Source organism: Tiliqua scincoides, chromosome 4, assembly GCF_035046505.1.
Source record: "Tiliqua scincoides isolate rTilSci1 chromosome 4, rTilSci1.hap2, whole genome shotgun sequence".
Lineage (NCBI taxonomy): Eukaryota > Metazoa > Chordata > Lepidosauria > Squamata > Scincidae > Tiliqua > Tiliqua scincoides.
Genome location: NC_089824.1, coordinates 185,593,711 through 185,617,303, shown reverse-complemented (window position 1 = coordinate 185,617,303; position 23,593 = coordinate 185,593,711). Strand labels below are relative to the sequence as shown.

The 23,593-nt window shown below is 39.8% G+C and overlaps 1 protein-coding gene across 2 annotated transcripts in view; it reads left to right on the top strand.

Annotated features, from left to right (window-relative positions):
- TRIM33 (tripartite motif containing 33) overlaps positions 1-10,154 on the top strand; it is a 79,716-nt gene extending 69,562 nt beyond the window's left edge. For both annotated transcript variants that reach the window (XM_066623615.1, XM_066623614.1), the window contains exons 15-20: positions 831-1,177; positions 1,869-1,992; positions 3,893-3,967; positions 4,331-4,483; positions 6,948-6,998; positions 7,080-10,154. In XM_066623615.1, the coding sequence (XP_066479712.1) occupies positions 831-1,177; positions 1,869-1,992; positions 3,893-3,967; positions 4,331-4,483; positions 6,948-6,998; positions 7,080-7,292 (963 nt within the window). In that variant the 3' untranslated portion in view covers positions 7,293-10,154. The remainder of the gene's footprint in view (positions 1-830; positions 1,178-1,868; positions 1,993-3,892; positions 3,968-4,330; positions 4,484-6,947; positions 6,999-7,079) is intronic.
- Positions 10,155-23,593: the final 13,439 nt, after the last annotated feature.

The window sequence follows — 23,593 nt, the reverse complement described above, 5'->3', positions numbered from 1 at the left end:
TATTATTATTATTATTATTGCTTCTGTTGTCAAAACCAGGACTCTTGTGCCTTAGTTTTAGAGGAAGTTACAAAGAGTACTTTGAGGAGGGGCAACAGGGTAGAATACAAAATGAAGCAAATGTACGCTTTTGAATTATTGTACGCTTTGAATTATTATTATTATTATTATTAACAACAGTATTTATATGCCGCTTTTCAACTAAAAGTTCACAAAGTGGTTTACAGAGAAAAATCAAATAACTAAATGGCTCCCTGTCCCAAAAGGGCTCACAATCTAAAAAGATGCAAATGAATACCAGCAGACAGCCACTAGAACAGACAGTGCTGGGGTAAGGTGGGCCAGTTACTCTCCCCCTGCTAAAAAAAGGAGCACTCACTTGAAAAAGTGCCTCTTACCCAATTAGCAGGGGTTAATTATTTTGAATTATTTTGTATGTTTTGTGTAATACTTGTGTTTGCAGCATATTTACTGTCCATGTTGGGCACTTTCTCAATGGCTGTGCAGAATAAACCTCTCTCCATCTACATCCCTCTTGCTTTGGAATAGGCTACACTTAACAAAAGCCTGGCTTCCTCTCCAAAGAACTGCCCCCTTGGAAGCTGTCATGGGAGTAGAACCAGTTTCTCCTCAAAACACTGGGGGTAGGGGCAATGAACAGGTCACATTTACTACTTTTTTAAATGGAAGCATGTGGGGAATTTTATTAATTTTAGATTTTGGGTTTTTTAAAAAATACTGATTAGGTTCTGTGGACCTGCCCCTTTTATTGATTGCTACGTGTTCTGTTTTCTTGTACATAAATATTCATCTTGTAACTTTTATTACAGCTCAGCAGTCCTGAGAGCAGCTTGACACCACCTCTTTCCACAAACCTGCATCTGGAAAGCGAGTTGGAAGCACTGGGAAACATTGAAAACCATGTTAAAACTGAACCAGCAGATTTAAGTGATAGCTGTAAACAGTCTGGACATGGTCTTGTAAATGGCAAATCACCAGTGCGTAGCCTTATGCACCGGTCAGCTAGGACTGGAGGAGAAGGCAACAACAAGGATGAGGATCCCAATGAAGACTGGTGTGCTGTGTGCCAAAATGGAGGAGACCTGTTATGTTGTGAAAAGTGCCCAAAAGTTTTCCACCTCACATGTCACGTACCCACCCTCCTCAGCTTTCCAAGGTATAAAAATGTAGCAGTGTTTTACACTAGGGGGAGGGGGTGGGATCCACAATGAGAGGATGTATCCGCATCAATCAACTTATCAGCCCACAGACAATTGCATTGAACTAGTAGTATAACAGTTATTGCTTGTTCTCTTGATGGCCAGCAATTGCATCTTTCTGTGGGATAGCTGAACAGGATCCTGGTATCAAATTATGTAATGTACAGGAAGAAGCTAAAATATTTTGTTCTCTCTGATGTGCTTCTTGTCAGATTTGATCCTTCTGACATAAGATACAGGGTGTCAGAACACAGATTGGGAACCGCTGGTCTAGGGAATAAAACTACAGTTTTCAGGAGGCTGAATTGGGTACAATTATGGAATTATGTCATGGTAAACAACAAAACCATATATGTGAAATAATTTTAGTGTTAAAAGATTTTCTAGCGCTTATAGTCATTCAGAACCACCATGGAAGAATCTTGTTCCAGTTCTTATTCTACAACACATTCATTTTTTACGTAGCCAGCCCTGTAGTCCCTATGGGCTTAAATTCCCATGCCCACTTCTGTGAACTCCAACTCTGAGAGTTAGTGTTTCATCCCTATTCCATGACAACTTATTAGGGCGGGGAAAAAATGTTTCAAAAAATTGGAAAACTTGCAAAATCTGTACTGTTTCTGGATTAAGTGTCTTATTTTCTTTCAGTGGAGAGTGGATATGTACATTTTGCCGTGACCTTAGCAAACCTGAAGTAGAATATGATTGTGACAATTTGCAGCATAGTAAGAAGGGGAAAACTGCACAAGGTTTGAGTCCCGTGGACCAAAGGGTATGTTTTCTGTAATGTATGTATACAATTAAACATATTGTGTTCTTCTGTTTGCTCAGTGTTGTAAATTTAACCTTTTAGATGGATAACAGTATACAGCGGATCCTCATCTACAGCGTCAGCATCCACAGATTTGAGCATCCATGGATGCTGAGCCCGCAAAATTTGATATTAAGAAGCACTCTGTTTAAAACAAAAGGCTCTTCCTTTTTTGTATCTACTGTTCCTTCTCTGCTCCACCCACCTGCAGCTAATCCTGCATCCAGTGGCTGTAGCAAGTGTATAAATCAATCGTACCAGCAAGAGCCTGGAAAGAAAATTATTCTTGGAGATTGAACTATTTTTTAATGGCTGTTGATCTTAATTTTTATGGCTTTAATGGGGTCCATGGTATATGAGACATTTGGAAATTCTCTTAAATTATCTGTAAAATATTTAATATACAATTCATGTATGCAGTTATGAGATGCTTGAGCCTAACTGAACTATTAACAGGGATGATAGAATTGTTAGAATACTTACCCCATGAGGCCACTGAAATTTGATACACATATTCCAAGACATCCTGATTACTTGTAAAGTCTGAAAGTATGACATTGCGCCTTGGGGAGTGTGGGCGAGTTTGCTTTTGAACTGGTCTTGGACATCAGCCACCAAATGCTTATGGCTTGGTTTATATTCATATTTTGATGACTGAGCTCTGGTTCCCACCCAGTCTGCTCTGCAGCACCATTTTCAACAGTTGCCATTGGCAGTTGGTGTTACTGGAGATGGAGGATGTAGAGGAGCATTCCAGGACTTGGAAGCATCTACTTATGTCCTAGGGTAGAACTCAAGAGACACTACCACATTTTGTACTGCACTCTTCTTTTTAAATAGATTTTATGTTTACAGTGTCATTTCCAGTTCACTTGGTCTCCCTTATTTCCCTATATTGTTGCTTATTCTAAGATTATAAGCCACTTGGGGACAGGACTATTGATATTTAGAAAAGAAATACTATAAGTTGCTTCAAGCCCATGAGAAAGACCAGGATATAAATTTAAATGAATAAGAGGGAATCCTTGTGTATAGGTCAAGCATTTCCCTTCATAGAGGAGAAGCAGCATCCTACACTGAGCAGTGCTACTTGCTAGAAGTAACTATCCAAGTCTGGCATCCAAATTCGCTCCCAGTCTTACTGTAGCCCACTGGAGGTTTTTAAATTTTTTTATTTTTGAATAACCATGCTGTCCCAGAAACTACTGTTAAAACTCCATTTTATTTCCAAACGTTTGCCTTATGGTATGTAGGGTTGCTTTTCAAGAAGCACAAGTTAGGCACAAGAAATTAGTTGCATAGTTCTCTGAACCATTAGCAACAACAATTTGTAAATTGTCTTGCTGAAGCTGGTGGGAGTACTGCAGAGTAAAAGATTTATGTATATCAGTCTGAGCTAAACTTTGAGAATCATATTTTATTTTGTGGAAGGGCTGGATAAAACTGCTTGCTGTTCCTCTAATCTGAACTCTGATACAGAGTAGTATAAACACACCTGTCAACTCAGTGCTTTGGCCTCTTGTATCCATGTGGGGTCAGAGAGTAGGCCAGAAATGTTTGACTTCTTGGGGAAAGAAAATCTGAGAACTGGCTGCACTGTTGGTCTGTTTGTGGACGATATATGTGCATTATATTTCAGTGCAAGTACCACAGTGGTGGGCAGGAACTGTAGCCATGCTTGCAGTCCTTTACACACCTTGGGCTGAAGAGAGAGTAATGTATAGTCCAGTCTGGCCCCATACTTGCAGCATGCAACCTGTCAGTTGAGAGCCAAAGTGTATGTTATGGTAGTGGCCCGTAACTGTATTCTAAGAAATGGCATCTAATGAAAAATTCACTGGATTTTTTTTTTCTCTGCAAGAAATGTGAGCGCCTCCTGCTTTACCTGTATTGTCATGAACTGAGCATTGAATTCCAGGAGCCAGTCCCAGCCTCGGTGAGTGATTTTGATTCATATCACCTTGGAGGTGATAAAACTTATTCAGTGGGCCTGAATTTGGAGTGAGTGAGTTGCCAGCAATGGTTGCTGTAATGGCTTGGCCTAAAACCAACGTGAATATTATTTTTCTGGGCAGACTTCTGAGTAGTTCATCTGCTCAGAGAATACTTTGACTAAAGATAGCTGACTGAACTGGAGAGTTTACAGTTTGTTAAGCAGAAAATATTGCCTTCTTTGTTTTATCTTGAATTCTGAAGATAAAATGTGTTTTGACTTCTTGAAAAATAGCTTAGATGAGACTTGGATGAATATGCTCTTTCATTCTGCTCTTGAATGATCCCAGTGTACCTTTATTCTCAGATACCAAACTACTATAAAATAATAAAGAAACCAATGGATCTATCTACAGTAAAGAAGAAACTACAGAAGAAACATTCCCAGCACTACCAGACACCTGAGGATTTTGTGGCAGATGTTCGGCTAATCTTCAAGAACTGTGAAAGGTTTAATGAAGTATGTTAACTTCCAACCTGCAGAATTATTTTGGTCAATATTAGAGATTTTTTCTGCTCTACACAAATAACTAGTCACAGTGGTTCCTAAGTGTTGTGTGTGTGATAGACATAGACTTGGTCTGTTTATAGAAAATTCCAATGTGTATGCTGTACTCATTCATGTTGGGACACCGAACTCAACCTCGAATTTATTTATTCTCCCCCACTGAGTATAGAACCTTTAGTGTGACTAGGGCCTAGTCCAGCCTTTTTTTGGTGAACAGATCACGTGAATAGTATTTAACCTGTGTAAAAATGTACATGTGTAGGTTCTGGTCCACATTCATATATTGTCTACAGGCAGCAGTGACAAATCTAATAATTATGCTTCTTTGCCTTCAGTTAAACATGTCATGTTAGGGACTTTGGATTAACCCAGACTGTGGCTGCCTGGGAAAGGTTATATTTTTGGACATTGTCTTCAATTGATATAGTATTTGGGAAATGAAGCTTACTTGGAATTTTGTGGAATAAACTTCTTCATATAGGCATGTTGTTGCCTGATCAGAGAAGCCACAAATGATAAAACTGGCCTAGGCAAGTTCCTTCCTGAGATCAATGCCATGGTGCATGAAAGTAACCATTAAAAGCAGTGTAAAAAATATATCGGAAGCCATTAATTAACAATCCTTATCATGTTAATTCTAATTTTAAGTACATTTTTCATCCACTTTAACCCACAGCCTTCTTATTTCATTTTATGATCTACAAACTGTTCTAAAGTATTAATGCAGAGCAAATCAATCTTAAATCAACTTTTTGAAAGGGTTATACATTTGTGGAGGGCAGATCTAAATCATTCACTATTGCCATGATACTAAATGAAACCTCTATGCTTGAGGCAGTATATCAGATTCTGGGGATGTACAATGGGTGAAGGCTACTGCTTGCATGGCATGCTTGTGGCTTTCTAGGGGCATCTGATAGACCACTGTTAGAAACAGAATGCTGGAGGACTGTCAGTCTGATCCAGCAGAGCTACTAACCTCTCCTAGGTACCTTAAACAATATGGTAGCTAAATAACTTGACAACACTTAACTCTTCACTCTACAAGGAAGCTGTGCTGAGTTTTTAGCTCCAAATGAGTTTCCTTGTTACAAGGCTTGAAAGCCATTATTTTTCATGTTCAGATAACAGAGAACTTTTAAGATAAACCTAAGCATCTGTGATTGTGACTATCCAGCAAGTTCTGTACCAAAAGGTATTATTACATGAATGGTCAGCGTGAGTCTGTTAACACCTCTAAAATATTCTATGTGCTTTAAATCCCCACTGTCATACTTGCATCTTACAAAAATATGGATGTGAACACCCAGTGGAACATCCAACTTATGACCTTAACTTTTCTTAAGATAGAAAAGGACATGGACATACATGGTCCCAAGTCTTCTTAAATGTAAAATAGTGTCTAAGACTAATAGAAATATATGTTGAAAAACCAAATAAACTGATCTAATGTCTTGTCCTGTTGGTGGCTGTGAAGGGGAGGAGACAAATTTTGATAGTGCCTTTCATTGTAACATTTAATGTTTCTTAAGGTGCATTCAAATACCACACTTCAGAGATTTTTTGAATAGTTGCATGTTAATAGCTACATAGTAAATCTTTTCTTCCTATTAAGATATAAAAGTTTACAGTCAAAAGGTCTGAGTCATCACATTTTAATGAAAGTGTGGGACTTTGAAAAGACTTTATGAAAACAGTTGGAATGATCTTTGTAACTGAGCTTAACAGATGAAGTGTTTTTAAAACATTATTTTTAAAAACATATTGATTTTAAGGAATACATAAAACATTCACAGTGTAAGGAAGGCCCCTTCTACTGTTACAAATGGATGGATGCAGCTGTGGCAAGGGTAGGAATTGCAGCAAACCTGACTCTTATTGTATCTGGAAACAATTTGTGTCATAATCAGATCCATTTTCTGTATACTTGAATAACATGTTACATTGAGGCTATTCAACTGGAAGAAGACCCAACAACAGCAGCAGGTTAATTCTTCCTTTAATAGAAATGTACATGGTATCACTGATATATAAGTCATTTCCAAGCACCTGTGACAACTTGTGCTCACTTCAATGGTCTGAATAAGGTTGCAGTCCTATTCACACTTATCTGGGAGTAAACCCCATTGACTATAATAGGACTGACTTCTGAGTAGACATGCATAGGATTGGGCTCTAAGTTGGCTTTGAGGCTATTGGGATTCTGTGTTTGGGATCCACTTCTGCAACAATTTTATATTTGCTTATGGTTTGCATACTGCAAATTCCGTAACATGGCCTTATAGATTCACCTCTACATCACTGAACTTTAGAAGTAAATTGGTATTGCTGACTTTAGTCATCCAATCCTGTGCAAGCTCGTAATTTTAGAAGGGATTATAATTTCCTTTTTTTTTGACTCTGGTATCCTTTTTAGATGATGAAAGTTGTTCAAGTTTATGCAGAAACACAAGAGATTAATTTGAAGGTAAGCGTTTCAGACCATGCACACTTGCTGAAGGGATGTGCATTACCAATGAGTGACTATTACTATCTTTTTACTTTGCAGGCTGATTCAGAAGTAGCACAGGCAGGGAAGGCAGTTGCATTGTACTTTGAAGATAAACTTACAGAGATCTACCCAGACAGGACCTTCCAACCTTTACCTGAATTTGAGCAAGAAGAGGATGATGCTGAAATAACAGATGACTCCGATGAAGATTTTATACAGCCACGTAGAAAACGTCTAAAATCGGATGAGAGACCAGTGCATATAAAGTAACCTGAAAAAAACGGACCTAAACTCTTGTAAAAAAGGAAGAAAAAACATATTTAAGTGTTCCTGGAATATTATCATGCCTTCACTGGCCATCTTGATGAAGCTGATAGTGTTCAGACAGTATTAGATTGCAAATACATTTGTACAGAAACATTCTTGTCGAAAAAGGGGGGGAAAGCTTTCAGTTTCTGTTCTGGAGGGGTTTTTTTTGTTAGTGTTTGGATCTCCATCTTCCTTTTTCTTGAGAATATTCCTTTGTTTCTCAGATGCAAGGGTGTTGGATGAATGTTGATGAAGAAAGCAGGTTCTATGTGATGACATTTGTACAAAAAGTGAACTCTTATCACAACTTAGTAGCCATTTCTGCAGGACTGGACCAAGGCAGTCATGTGTTGCTTTCCTGCTGGGCTGCAGTCTCAAAACTATAAGAAACCTTCTCAAGATCTTCTTCATGCAACCCTCGGTGTGAATTGGATTGCTCTTAGTCACTGTATCATTTAAGCGGTATTGGGAGTACCTTATTCTGTGTTGGGTCAAATAACTAGGTTCTGCTTTCTTTACTGACCTTGTATAGAAGTGTCATAACTTGATCATTAAACCATTTTGAATTGGAGAATGCAGCAGTGCGACTTCTTCATACATACTGCATTAAGCCTGGTTGCAATTAATACTTTTGGGTAGGATTGATGGTGTGAAGTGGCAGTCCTGTACACAGAACACTTAAGTGAATTTTCTCTTGCAATGTATTCTTTTTTTTCCCCCCTTGAGAGGCAGGATGTTGTTTGCAATACTGGTTATACAATTTTTAGTACTTTCAGAATTAGACTATGAAGTTAGTAACTGGTGACTATCCAGTCTTCCCTACTACCAGTTTCTGATAGACCACTATCAGCAAACAATAACTTTGTCAACTACCAAATGTGTAAAATTTTCTGTAATCACTCTGTCTTATTTGTAAATAGTGATACTGTACATCCTTCCAGACAGCAACATTTGCTGGACTGTTTTTAAGCTAATACGTATTCTTACTAATGTTCCTAATCAAGAACAGATTTGTAATATGTTGTCTATTTCTAATACTGTGTTCATAGTTTGAGGCTCTACATTATTTTGTTAGAGCTACTCAAAAGTTTCTTCAGAAGCAGCTTAAATGACATGTTTAAGGAAAAAAGAGCCTGTTGTGACTGAGCTATTTGTCCATCCTTAAAAAAGAACTCTTGCATGGACCAGAGTATAAGACAGGTGACTGCTGGGTACAGGCCAGCCCCCACTGAGCTAATGTGCATGAAAGTAAACTCTAAGATTCTGCCTTAGTGACAGCATTGAGGGCAGAAGTATCCTTCATTGTAATTCAGCTTTGAATAGGTAAAGTTCCTCATGCTTGGCCTCAACAGCACAAGGGAATTGAACAGCACCAGGGAATATAATTTCAAGCCCTTGTACAGAATATTTTTTGTAATGTCAGTTTGAAACGTGCAGATCACACTGAAGTGACCAAAATGTAAATTTGGCTGTGAGATTGGATTTTGGGTGGCAAATTAAACTTTTTATCTTCACATTGAGCATAATTCATCATGGCCAATAACTTACAGCATATGAAGACAATGTAATTGATTATACACTAGATGAATAGCTTTTATGGCACAATGTATAGACTTTATTATGCTCTAGAGAATTTTAAAACAAAAGTCAGTCTGTTTCTCTTATGCAGACAAACATAAGGTGCAGATCGTATGTAATTATTTATGTGATGTGAAAAGTTGTTAACGTTTATGGCTCAATTCATTTTTAATATCGCATTTGAAGCAGAAGGATCTGGCAGAATTCTGGGATTTACGAAGTGTCCTCAAAAGGTTTTTGTGTAGCAAATGAACAACAACAACAACAACAACAGTATTTATATACCGCTTTTCAACAAAAAGTTCACAAAGCGGTTTACAGAGAAAATCAAATATCTAATGGCTCTAATCAAATGAAACTAATTCTAAATTGGCTCTGTTTGAATATAGTGGAAGGTTGCCCTATTTTATTGACCTGATTAGATATTTCTTTCTCTGACAATCTTCATAGTGACAATGGAAGCAAGTAATGTTTGTCCTTACCACCCTTTCTGTTCATATAAGGCAACATTCAAGTTGGGATGTGTCATGTTTTGTTGGTGGGATTGCCTGATTCTTAAAACCATCACCTTGAATCTAGGAATTGGGTAATGGAGTCAAAGGCAAACTCTTGAACCAATAAATCTGGTACACTCCAGTTTGAATGTTACTTCCATTTCAGTACTTGAGAAGGGAGGGTATGCATGAAACTAAACTTTCCCTGTTTTAATGTATTGACTTTGTCACTTGGCCCTACAAATTTTTTTATGTGCATACTTGCAATTTTTTTTTTTAAACCACCGAGTGTCTGTAGAGAAGGGTAGGACAAAATGTGTTATAACTTTATTGGGTAAGAGTTGATGACATGATTGTATATCATATTTTCTAGTGTTACACAAAATTAAGTTTTATGATACTCAAATTTGTGAGTATTTTCTAATTTTCTTTTCATCTAGAAATTCTGTGTTCTGTAACTTAACAATATTTACAAGCTGATTTTCCATATTGCCCAAATGCTGCAACCTTGTCAACATTAGTTTTAAGTTATCCTCTCGGTTCTGTTAGGGTAATTCCAACTTTCCTTGCAACATATAAAAGTAGAAGATTTCTTCTTCTGAGGAATTTTACTAAACCACAAAATCTACAGGACTCCCCTCCGCAAGCTACAATCCGATGTGGCCATGGTTTGTTATACAGCCTTGTAGTGTTCTCAGATTGTAAGGACATTTTTATTTTGTACAAAACAATAAATAGCCTTCTCAAACAAGTTAATTTTTTCTGCTGCTCTTTCTATTTGGTACTTGAAATATAGTAGATAATTGGAAAATTCTGCACATTTGCCAGGCTCATCCCTGAAGGTGTATTAATTAGATGAGTATGCTTTTTTGCTCTCTTTAGATTTTTAAACACTTTCCCAGAGTTGAGGAATGATGTTCGGCCAAAGTGACTTTTTTTGCCACCTTCTATAACTTGCTCTATGGCAGCTTCACACATTTTGTGTATTAACATAGAGCCACAAGCAGCCTTCATTTGGCACTTCCTGGATGTTTGTGCAATAATTGCACTATATTGGGCTTGCAAACACACCTTGTACTAGAAATCAAGACTATAGCGGGTAATGGAGTTTCCCTTGCATATGATATGGATTTACTTGTGCTGAATAATTACATTGAAACTAATGTGTAATGTAGTCCCGAGATACTCTTGTCACTTAATTTGACTCCTAAGCTCTGATTTTAAATGTTCTTGTTAAAAAAAAAAAAGATTCAAATCTCTTTTCTTGGTTGTATATGTTCTGAAACTTTAAGTTAATCCAAAGAAGAAAAAGGCAGTTTGCTTTGAAACAGGAAGGACGACAAGTGTACAGCGTGCTGACTGTGGACTTCAATTACCTCAGCAGGTACCCTGCCATGTAATTACTAGTGATTAGTGTTAGTTTAACCAGCTAAGTATGTTCAGGTCTTACTTAACTGTGCCCTGGAATTAAGTGTCCTACCACATATTATTAAGACTGATTTACTATCCAAAAAAAGAATGATTTCCTCTAGTGTTTGAAGTAGAGATGCTGTTAAATGTAGATAGCCTTCTTTTTTTCATGTGAAAATATTTCCATTAATACTATTTGGTGTGGCATTGACTGTCAGCATACTCAGCACTGGATAGATAAGTGGAATGTTTTATAAACATTCCTGCAAGCCACTGCAACCAACGCATTTTTTTTTTAACAGACCACCTCAGTTTGCCATTCAGTTGTATAACTTAGTTGATCAGCCAGTCCTATTTTGAGTGCAGATACTGGCAACAGTATGTTGAAGTTGCGTGTGTAATGTACTAGATGTAGGCTTTTTTTCTCCTTTTTCCTTTTTTTTCCTGGAAAAAGCAATAAAACTGCTTTGTCTTGTTGCCCCTTAGCATGGCAGGAATCTTTTCCTTTGGGTAGTGGTTTTATAGGAAAGTTTGTATGTGTATCACCCAAGTCTAGCTTTTAAATAAAATAATAAAGTGTGCAGTTATAATGTGGCATTTTATTTTCAAAACTGAGCAAAGTTAACATATTTTTTTAAAAAGTAGGTATTTGAGTAAATAATGGAGGTACTTTTAAAAAAACTTTATATGCCACAATTTACATAGATGTATTTCAGACAAATGCATAAAGATTTTGACATCAGATATGGCCATTACTTTTCTTTTTCAAAGTTGCCCATGCAGTGACTCTATCCATCATAGCTGTTTGTGTTTGCCTTCTTTATTCCTCTTCTTTTGAAAACATAGGAATCAAAATAGTTTTGAAAAATTGCCATTGATTTGGTTCTTAATTTATACAGCAACAAAATACAATTTGCCTCTTTCTGTTCGAGGGCTTTTTGAAGCCAAGGAGCTACTGCTTTCTTAACATGGTTCCTGACTCTGTACAAAGAAATGCAGAGAATTTTATAGATGTCATTTTTGTTTCAGCATTTCCCCCTTAGCGTGAGCATAAATTTCACAATGGAAGGTGATGCATGTATGTCAAAAGGCCTGCTGATGTAGGCATTGCTTCAGTTCATAATGCCATTAAATATGTATATAACAGGTCTATAAAGATTTGTGCAATTGAAAGCCTGTTTTAATTTTATATGTCAACATACAGGTCAGAGGGTTCAATTCCCAGCATTCTTAATTTTTTTTCCTGGTTATTAAAGCTGGTACTTTTTGCACATAGTTAACTTTACTGATTCTTCAAAAAAGTGCTGTTTCTGTGGTATTGTATTCTCTGAATAATATTTAATTTTTTTAACGTTAACGTTTCTAATTGTTCAGTTCCTGTGCTTTTCGGCTGGTGTGTAATAAAGGCATTTTTTCCCCTTTACATGATTATTTAATACATTTAGCAACCTGTAAATATTTCCTGTTAAATGCTCTGGAATGTGGTGTAGCAGTTGTACTAGAACAGTTTTAAAAAGCATTGTTTGGAAACCACTTTGTTTTGGTTATTTCTATTAAATTAGAAAAGGAAGACTCTTTCAAATTGAGTATTTTTTTTATTTTTGTAAACAGGTTTCCTAGAAAGATGCATGACTGTTGGAATATCACTTGATGATTTTTATATTTCATATCAGTAATGAACTGGAGGGTGGGGATATTCTAAATCTTTTAAGAATAAACAATTTCTAGTTCAGCAGCATGAATTTGAACTGATTCTAACAGATTCAAAACCTTTCTGAATTTCTGAGACCTAGTAATGTGAAACATTGGTTTTGAAACTTTTTACATAATTTATTTTGCCATAGAGCCTCAGTAGATTGCAAAGGATTCTTTCAGGATTCACACTTAGTCTATGTGTGGCTCTGGTCAGGTTTCAGACATCATCATTCCCCCACCCCAATGAACAAATAGTACATCCTAGACTTACAACATAAGGTTGTCCCTCATTATCCACTGGGGTTCTCTTCCAGAACCCCTAGTGGATAAAAAAGCAGTGGAAAAATAGATTTAAAGACCCACTTCCAGGTTTCTTGCCCCTCTGTTAGTCCTAATAGAATAAGGTCATGCCTCAACATCCTCAGGGGTTTGATTCTGGGACTCCCTGCTGATACCATAAAATATGTTAAATAAAAGCAGTTTAAAAAAATTAAAAAAATGTGTCCCTTTACTATTGTGGTTTAAAATCAGCTTTTCTTACTGTTGTAGAGAGGCAGTCAGCAATTAGAAATGTAAAGGACCACCTTTCCAGCCCAAATGTTTGCCTGGCTCAGTTGAAGAATGGAATGATTGCTTGCATGACTGTCTCTCTACAACATTTATTATATTTATTTATTTGATTTGTAATCTGCCTTTCTCCCCGAAGGGCACCCAAGGCAGCTACAGTAAAAAAAACAGTAAGAAAAGTAGTTTTTTGAATTGTGATTTTAAAGGGATGCATTTTTCCCCTTCTCCAGGGATCAGCACATTCCTTCTCATTTGCAGGGGCCATTAGTATTGAGTCAAATCTGTGTATAAAAAATCAGTGTATAGAAGGTTGGGCCTGTATATACAACAGTCCTCTCAGTTGTATGTTGAGACAAACTGACTTGTGGAAGTATCTTTTATTTTCCTGGGGGAGAGGGAGGGAGAGTTTCCATCAACTTTCCTCTCTAGCCATAGCCTCTTGCATATTATATAAAGGTCCAAGGGTCCTTTTGGAGAAACTTTTTGGCAGGAGCAAAGGGCCTGCAATGGCAAAAGCCTTGTGCAAAAGGAACTATGCTGTCAATTCCCTGGATATAAGCAACTGCCAAGTCAAACCAAATTGGCTTGCTATTTCTGATCTTTCTCATTAAGAATCCCTGATAAGCTTCTGAGATTCCCCAGAACATAGGGTTGTATCTGTTATCCTTCCACTTGTGTAAGGGGGCTTGCATGCATGAAACTGATTGCACAAAGTTGATGCATACAGAAATCCAAAGTTAGGCTTTGCTATTAAAACAGGTTGCACAACTTGTCAGTGATGAGAATGTAATGTTTACTGTTGCTCAATATCTCTTATGGTCCAATCCTATCCAACATCCCAATGTCATTGTAGCCATTCCAATGGGATGTGTGCTGCATTTTCTGGGGGGCGGGGCCGTCACAGAGGCAGCCTCAACGTAATAGAGCATTTATTCCCTTACCTTGGGGCTGCATTGTGGCTACATCAGCACTGAAAAGTTGGATAGGATTGGGCCCTAAATCTGTGTGCAGTTGCACGCAAGCACAATATGCTGTTTTTCTTCTGCATGCAGTGCTTGGGATACAACATGTAGTCTTTAAAACACTTTCAGTTGACCATCTCAATGCTTTAAACTGCAGACATTGCCTATTTAACTTACCATTGATGGTTGAAGTGACACATGGTTGATTGACAAGATTGATTTGTCTTATGCAAATCTCCCAGTTTTTACTGGTGCAGGTGTCGCTAGCACAAGTAGGAGTATTTTGAACCATGTTTGGTATAGATATTGAATGCAGGTGATTTAATACTTATCCAAACTTTTCAAAATTGCAGTATGGATGGATCTAATACGGAGCTAAGATGGTGAAGTGGTTCTGGTGGTGAACTTGGACCTGGAAGGTCCAGGTTCAAATCTCCACTCAGCCATTAAATTTCCTGGGTGACCTGGGATCACTCACTGTCTCTCAGCCTAACCTGCCTCACAGGGTTGTTGTGAGGAGAAAAGAAAAGAAGGAACAATGTTCACCACTCTGAGCTCCGTGAAGGAAGGTTAGTATAAAAATGTGAAAAATAAATAAAAATAGATAGTGTGAAGTATCTTGAAGATTCTGTGCAAAAGAGAAATACTTAGGCACCACTTTCAACCTGTGCTGAAAATTCCCTGAGTAGTGGCCATGTAAGCCTGAGGCAACAAAAGCAACAGAATTCTGTGGTACTTTAAAAGACTTAACAAATTTGTTTCAGCATAAGCTTTTATGAACTGCAGAACTTTGTGTACTAGAATGAGATCAAAGAAGCACCACACAAATATAGTTAAACAAGAACACTTATTTTGGACTATTCTAAATCAAAGTTGTCCTCTCTATTCTGAACCTAATGTTAGTGTTCCATAGCATAACTGCTCTCTATCCACATTTCCTATTTGCATCTGATGGAAGCCAGGTGGGTTGGCATGGAAGCCTTCTGGGGCAGCACAGAGCCTGAATAGGCAGGAACTGAATAGGCAGTTCCTGACTACATAAAATGTTCAGCAAAGCCAGATGGATTAGAAGACTGGAAGCCTGTGAGAAATGGAACAGTGTTGCTGAATGACATGCAAAAAGTTTGATTTCCGAAGTCGTTCTCTTTGCTGTAGTGCTACATGGCCTCAATCTCTACAGGAAATCCTTCCGTTTGGAACCTTGACTGTCCTGTTGGCATGTTCCCAGTAAATGGGTTTTCAAGTATCATCTGTGAAGAGTGCAACTATTGGAGAAATATTGCAGTGACTTATCCATAGAGAGCTATGGAAAATCCATTGTTGCAACATGACCTCCATGCTGAATTACTTGCCACTGAAGTGTAGGCTCTGGGCCAAATGGTTGGTGCTGTGAGCCACTTGAGCAGCAAGTGCAATGCTTTCTTTTTGCAAATGAACGGCAAACTTAGCCTTGCCAGCCCATCTGCTCTTGCTACTGCCAGCCCATCTGCTCCTTCCCCTGCTGTGGTGTTCAGCTGGTTACCTTTTGTGACTAGGCTTGTGAGCTTTCACCACCCGGATGTGTTGTTTCCACTTAGTGTCCTGGAAAGCTGGGGATCTATTGTCCTAATTTATTAGGTTTTTTATTATTTTTTAAATAGAAGTGGTTCTAAATCTTCAACTTCTGCATTCAGACAATAACCTGCTTTTTGACTGCCAGTGTAGAAACTGTTTCACATTTTGCTCATGAGCAGAATTGCAGCCAATGATAGAACTAGATGCATCAGCATTAAAGGACTGTTTCCTACCTCCAGGGCTGACTTTAAGCCAATGGGTCCAATTGTTCCCAGCTGGGCCCTGCGCTAGGGTAATCTACATTTTGATTTTTTTTGTACACAAAAAAATGTTCTTACTAAATCATTTCACAATCACTAAAACAAGTTGTTTTGTAACTATTTACTTTTCAAAGGTAATCTATACACTTTTTCTTGTAGGCTTACTTGTACGCAATTTTATATTAATATGTGCTTAGATCCATTTGGTCCATTAACTCACATGCACTTTTAAAGAGCACATTTTGATTGCTTTCCATTCTATCATAGAGATATAAAGTATATAGTAAATTTTATTTATATCTCTAAGATTCTACAGACTTTGTCTGTTAACCTGGGGTCCCACAAAAAATGTTTTTGACTAAGCCCTGCAGCTCCTAAGGTCGTCCCTGCCCACTTCCATTCTTCCCCACTCCCATTTTTATGGCTTGCTTACTTTAGCCCATCCTGACAAATGTTTAGCTCAGATTACACTTCCAATTTTTCCTTGTCTTCTTTGAATCCACCACAAGTGGGAGTGACTGCATCTTAAATTCCCCACTCACCTAGGGCAGTGGAACATGGGGGGGGGGGGTGTGTTCTTGTATTATCTGATGTAAACTGGAGGGAGACAGAGCTCACCCACATTTTGCCCAGAAAAAGCCCCAAACCAAGCTGTCTGAGGGCTTGGAATACCCTGGAACTAACCTTGTGACCTGGAAATGGGGGGGGGAAAAAGTTCATTATTATAAGTGAAATTCCAATCAGTTCAGATAATCCTATTTTTTAAAACGGTTGAACTCTGGTGACTTGTGGTTTGATCTCAAAGCCTCATTTTCCAGTCAATTAAGAAGCCCTCAGGCTGAAATCGAACACACACCTGGAGGTAAGTCTCATTGAATTCAACCGATTGTATTTTTAGTAAAATATTTTACCTGAAGTGGAAGGACTCTTGGCAATTCTACAGTTTGTCTTAGAAGTCGTGTTCTTTTTTCTCATTGGGTTGCACTGGAGCATCTCTTCTGTTCCAAAATAAGAGAGATCCTGTGTTTTGTAGAGGTGCAATCTGGAGCAAGTGAGGTTTGGCAACTTAAGGGCACTTCATATGACACTTCTCTAGTTCAAAGAGAGAAGTGTTTACTAATACTAAGGCTCACTTCCTTCAGAGTCCCTGTAGGGTTGGCACTTTCTCCTTGGCAATTCAACAGGAGTGTGTGATAGAGGTGAACTTGTTCCAAGATACCAGCAGAGGGTGCTCCAGACATTCTTGTCCCTATAACATCCAGAGTCTACCTGAGAGGAAACAACAGTCAGTTTAGGATGAAATTTCCAGTTTTGTGTTTTTAAATTGAGAAATGAGTCTGTACAGGTTTCCAAGACCAGATGACAATATATCAGATATAAGAACCCTATGGCGACTGGCTTGTAGCCCACCGTTTTGATATTGCAGTTTTCTTCCCCACTCATCCATGGTAGTGGAATGTTTGGGGTGGGGGGAGGTGTTTTGTATTTATCTGATGTTAAATATTGCATGCTATTCCCTGCCTTTATATATAAATAGGAAACACTGCTGCTCTGTCATGTCACTTAAAACCAGCATTTCTCACTTTTTTTACCTCTGTAAAATTTAGAAGATATTTTACCTTTTGAGCTCCTCCAACTTGCTACCTGTCATCTCTTCAGCAAGTTCATGTATAGGATCTGGAATGTGGTCTGCTGTTAATAAGGACCCAGCTGCACATCTTGTGGTAGACTTGTGATTGGTGTCAGTGTTTTTCTGGAATGCAGCTATTGGTGGTGTGGGGTGTGTGTGCTCACAGTAGTGCTGGGGAAGGAGCTGTTTTACCCTTTCCTTGCTTGGGAGTTGCTGTGATAGAAATGAATCCCAAACTGTTTTCCTTAACCTAAGGGGCAAAGAGGATTTTGATTGCCAAAAAAGTGTAATGCATTAAGAGCCCTCTTTCATCAGTAGTGCATCTGTGAACAAATTCCTGAGGCTGCACTTCAAAGAAGTGAAAGAACAAAACTTCTGGGAGACCAATAACAACACTGGGTAATTTGTTCCCACTGGATATCTGTGGGGTTGGGGCAGTACACTGGCACTGGGTAAGGAGGTCTCAGTGGTCTTAGAGCCCAATATACATGTCCACTACTAAGCAGGTTCCATTGTTACCGAGAGAGCTTACATATGGACTTAATAAATAGTTCCCGCAAGGAGGACACAGGATGATCAGTTCTGTTTCTTCCTTAAGAAAGATACTGCAGAATATATTATATAGAATATTGGCAACCTTCAGTCTCGAAAGACTATGGTATCGCGCTCTGAAAGGTAGTTCTGGAACAGCGTCTAGTGTGACTGAAAAGGCCAATCCGGGAGTGACAATCCTTTCCACACCAGGAGCAAGTGCAGTCTGTCCCTGGTCTGTCTCCCTGGCTATGGGCCTTCCTTCTTTGCCTCTTAGCCTCAGACTGTTGGCAAAGTGTCTCTTCAAACTGGGAAAGGCCATGCTGCACAGCCTGCCTCCAAGCGGGCCGCTCAGAGGCCAGAGTTTCCCACTTGTTGAGGTCCATCCCTAAGGCCTTCAGATCCCTCTTTCGGATGTCCTTGTATCACAGCTGTGGTCTACCTGTAGGGCGCTTTCCTTGCACGAGTTCTCCATAGAGGAGATCCTTTGGGATCCGGCTATCATCCATTCTCACGACATGACCGAGCCAACGCAGGCGTCTCTGTTTCAGCAGTGCATACATGCTAGGGATTCCAGCACGTTCCAGGACTGTGTTGTGTGGAACTTTGTCCTGCCAGGTGATGCCGAGAATGCGCCGGAGACAGCGCATGTGGAAAGCGTTCAGTTTCCTCTCCTGTTGTGAGCGGAGAGTCCATGTCTCGCTGCAGTACAGAAGTGTACTCAGGACGCAAGCTCTGTAGACCTGGATCTTGGTATGTTCTGTCAGCTTCTTGTTGGACCAGACTCTCTTTGTGAGTCTGGAAAACATGGTAGCTGCTTTACTGTTGCGTTTGTTTAGCTCAGTATCGAGAAAAAGAGTGTCGGAGATCGTTGAGCCAAGGTCAATGCAAAGTCATGGACAACCTCCAGTTCATGCGCAGAGATTGTAATGCAGGGAGGTGAGTCCACATCCTGAACCATGACCTGTGTTTTCTTTAGGCTGATCGTCAGTCCAAAATCTTGCAGGCCTTGCTAAAACGATCCATGAGCTGCTGGAGATCTTTGGCAGAGTGGTAGTGACAGCTGCATTGTCGGCAAAGAGGAAGTCACGAAGACATTTCTGCTAGACTTTGGACTTTGCCCTCAGTCTGGAGAGGTTGAAGAGCTTTCCATCTGATCTGGTCCGGAGATAGATGCCTTCTGTTGCAGTTCCAAAGGCCTGCTTCAGCAGGACAGCAAAGAACTGCAAAGGTGCAACAAACTGCTCTGCTCAGAAGGCATCAGATAGGGTACAAATCAGCGTTCATCAGAAAATAACCCATAAGAAACTGAGAGGGCTTCCTCCTCATCATCATAAGTATTTATATACTGCTTTTCAAAAAAAGTTTACCAAAATTATGCAGTTTTATTCCAAGAGATGGATGTCAATGTATAAAAATAACCTTTTACCAATATTTATTTAAAGAATTTATACCACCCTTTTCCAAGTCAAGTGTCTAAGGCAGCTTACAAAACAGTCACAAAATACAATACTACAATGAAGCTCTAAGGCCAGTGCTGGACTCTGTGGGAGCCAGTGTTATGGGCTCCCTTTGGCCTGGACACTTCTTCCTTTCAGGGCATGCAGATCTCAAGCAGACCTAGGGAGCTGCAGAAGGGGTGACACCAATAGCCCACGCAGGCCAGTTGTGGACTCCATGGGTGCCAGTGTTATAGGTTGAAATGACCCAACATTTATTTGGGATGCTGCCTACGAAGCTTTGGGGGGTAGGCATCTCATGATGCCTTAATCCTTTTATGAGAACACTGGCGAGAGTTTCAGAGGTCCTTGATTTGGTGTGTTAATGTGTGACTCATTGTTGACTGGAATCCAGGTGGTCACTGAGATGCCCCTTCCTGGCACACAATAAACTTTCAAGAAATATAGCTGAAATACAAATACAGACAGAGGTCATACAGATACCAAGAGAAGATAATAATAATAATAATAATAATAATAATAATAATAATAATAATAATAATAATAATACAGGTATTTATATACCGCCTTTCTAGGTCCTCAGATTTCTCCTCAGACTTTATTCAAGGTGGTTTACATAGGCAGGCTAATTTAAATCCCCATAGGGATTTTTACAATTGAAATAAGGCTCTATCTTTCGAGAGCTACAACAATTCAGATGTTTCGTTCTGATCTGGTCGCACATTCTGGCCTCCATCCTCCCACGCTCAGAGCAGATGGAATAACTCGGCTCAGCTTGTCAGCTGCTTCAAGGTCGCACTGTGCCAGTGGCCTCGAACTGGCGACCTGTGGATGTTATCTTCAGGCAAACGGAGGCTCAGCCCTCTAGACCAGACCTCCTGCCCCCTGGGAAGATGAATGTTCCCAGCACATTCCGTTGTGAAACTTCCATCATTACTCCTCCTTCTGAAAGTTCATAACAAGCATGAAATTGCATCCTGTTGCAAACAAAGGTCAAGTCAGAGATTTGATACCTTGACCTGATTTTTAGGAAAACATTGTCCGGAGAGCATGTTGTAATTTATTGATGTCTATAATTTCAAGAAAATGGTTGAAAATGTGTGTTCTAGGTAACACCATCGGAACATTCTTCTGGGTCTGCTTCTTCTTTAGTTCTTAGCTGGTGCTTGGGGAGCAGCTTGTCCTCTTAACCAATGTACTTAACCAATGTCCTCTTAACCAATGGGGTTGCACTCCCTCTGAAGGAGCAGGTTCGCAGCTTGGGGGTCCTCCTGGACTCGCAGCTGCTCCTGTATTCCCAGGTGGCGGCTGTGGCTAGGGGGGCCTTTGCTCAGCTTCGGCTGGTGCGCCAGCTGCGACCGTACTTGGATCGTGCAGACCTGGCCACGGTGATCCATGCCACGGTGACATCGAGGTTAGATTACTGTAACGCGCTCTATGTGGGGCTGCCCCTGAAGACGGTTCGGAAACTACAATTAGTACAGAATGTGGCAGCCCGTGTGGTCACCGGAGCCAGGCGGTTTGACTCTGTCAGCCCGCTTCTCCCATTGGCTGCCCATTCGTTTCCGGGCCCAATTCAAGGTGCTGGTTTTGACCTTTAAAGCCCTATACTGCTCTGGGCCAGGATATCTTAGAGACCGCCTACTCCCGTACAATCCAGCTCGTCCTCTCAGGTCATCAGAGAAGGCCTTTTTGCAAGTGCCGCCACCCAAGGAGGTCCGGGGGGCGGCTGCAAGAAATAGGGCCTTCTCGGTAGTGGCACCAACATTATGGAACTCCCCTCCCCTTGACTTGAGAATGGCTCCCTCTCTTGAGAGTTTTCGGCGAGGCCTGAAAACACTGTTGTTTAAACAAGCCTTCTGATTTCTGGCCTTCTTAACTTTTTTATACATCTTTTAGTTTTACAGGCTTGATTCCTCGGTGATCTGCTCTTTTACTCTTTTAATCTGACTACTGTTTTTATGGCCTCTGTAGTGTGTTTTTAAATGTTTTTATCTGCTTGTATTAATGTTTTTAAAATCTGTTTTTTTAAATATGTTGTTAGCCGCCCTGGATCCCGTTAGGGAGAAGGGCGGGATAAAAATAAAGTTTTTATTATTATTATTATTATTATTATTATTATTATTATTATTATTATTATTACTGCTACAGGTACTGCTGTAGGATCCGTGTGTCATTCATGACACGCTTCCACTCTGCAATTCTTGGGTGATATTTCCCACCTTGTTGATGGTTAATTGCTGGTTCCTTAGATCGTCCTCAGTGTGTTTGAGCCACATTTTCTTTGGTGCTGTCCATTGAACCCTCCAGTAGAGAGGTTACTCTTGTAGCAGCTGGCTTGTTCATTCTGCAGACATGGCCAAACATAAATGAATATAAGATTCTTCTGGGTAAATGAGTCTTGGATTAAAGGTTGTTAAAGGAAGCAAGAAGGCCAGGAACTCCCATTATGTCCAATGCCTCTGCAGCCATCCTTTTCACTATCAGACCAGCATAGCACTAAAATTGAGTGCTGGGAGAGTTAGAACAGACAAAAAAAAATATTTCTTTACTCAGAGTGTGATTGGTCTATGGAACTCCTTGCCACAGGATGTGGTGATGGCGACTGGCCTGGATGCCTTTAAAAGGGGATTGGACAGATTTCTGGAGGAAAAATCCATTACGGGGTACAAGCCATGATGTGTATGTGCAACCTCCTGATTTTAGAAATGGGCTATGTCAGAATGCCAGATGCAAGGGAGGGCACCAGAATGAGGTCTCTTGTTATCTGGTGTGCTCCCTGGGGCATTTGGTGGGCCGCTGTGAGATACAGGAAGCTGGACTAGATGGGCCTATGGCCTGATCCAGTGGGGCTGTTCTTATGTTCTTATGGCTGCAACATTAAACCTCTATGCTGAAAAAAGGAAATACTTCAGGCCCACTCTGCTGCAGGCTTCTCTCACTGGAGCTTTGTGCCCACAGGTGGTGTGCTTCCCTCAGAAAGGGTCTACTTTTCAGGCCCAACTATGTTGAGCCCCAACTATGTTATGCTAAGCCTGTCATCGTTAATGCTTCATTTTTGTTTTCCTAGAAGCAACTGTGAGGAGCAGCAATTTGGATTGTGTCTGTGATGGGGATCAGGGATTAAATCTCACCCCCCCCCCCATCCCTTACAAGCTTCCTGATCACAGGACTGTGATTTCCCCACACCATGGTGCTATACAGAATACAAAAGTCTAAGGTTGCATGGGCCAATAACGTACTAAATGAAATGTATATTGCTCCTTAAAACACTTCATAGGAATGCTGTGCTCCTTTAGGGATAGATGATCAGGCAAATCTTCAACTTTTTGCAGTGCTACCTCAGTCAGTCAGGACCAAATGTGTCCTTTGCTCTTTTTCCTCAAACCTCTGGAAGAGCTAAACTGAGTTCACTGGTGGAGGAAAAGCAACATATAAAATGAACACAAATACTGAAGTCTTATGTGCCACAGGTTTCTGTTTCCAAAGAAACAGAATTTTTCCTATGAATGAATTTTCATATGCATAGTGCCCCTGTAAATTTTCTGGGTGTGGAAACTCTCTGCAAGCATGTAAATCTGCTCCACATTCAGGTCAGATCAGAGGCGGAGTTTTATTATAGTCAGGAGGGAGTAAGAATACAGCCAACTGCAAACGCAAGATTGTAATTATACTAATATTTGGATGGTGGGTATGTTGTGGAGGAGGAGGCTGCCAACAATGGATGGACTCATGTTTCCCATACTCATGACTGATCCTCTTTCTTTTGACTGCAAATCAGCCATGTTGGAGGATAATTGCAGTATTGGCAAGCTCAAATATTCAAGAACTGCTAGCGTACTCCTTTTTAAAAAGTCACAATTTTAAAAAAACAAACTCTAAGGGTTTTCTGTTTCTTTTCTAGAAGGCTTTGTCTGATGTAATACTTGTTTTCGCAGGGGAGTTTCAGAAAGAATTTCCACTGAGCTGTATGCTTGCAAAACATCAAGGTGGGTCATCCATGCGGAATTTTCAGGACAGACCCAAGTGGAAGTGGCACTGCAAATCTCAACTTCTTTGCTGAGAAATCTCTGGAAAATCCATCTGTGCATGACACCAGCTGGGGATGCGCACTTTGTTGA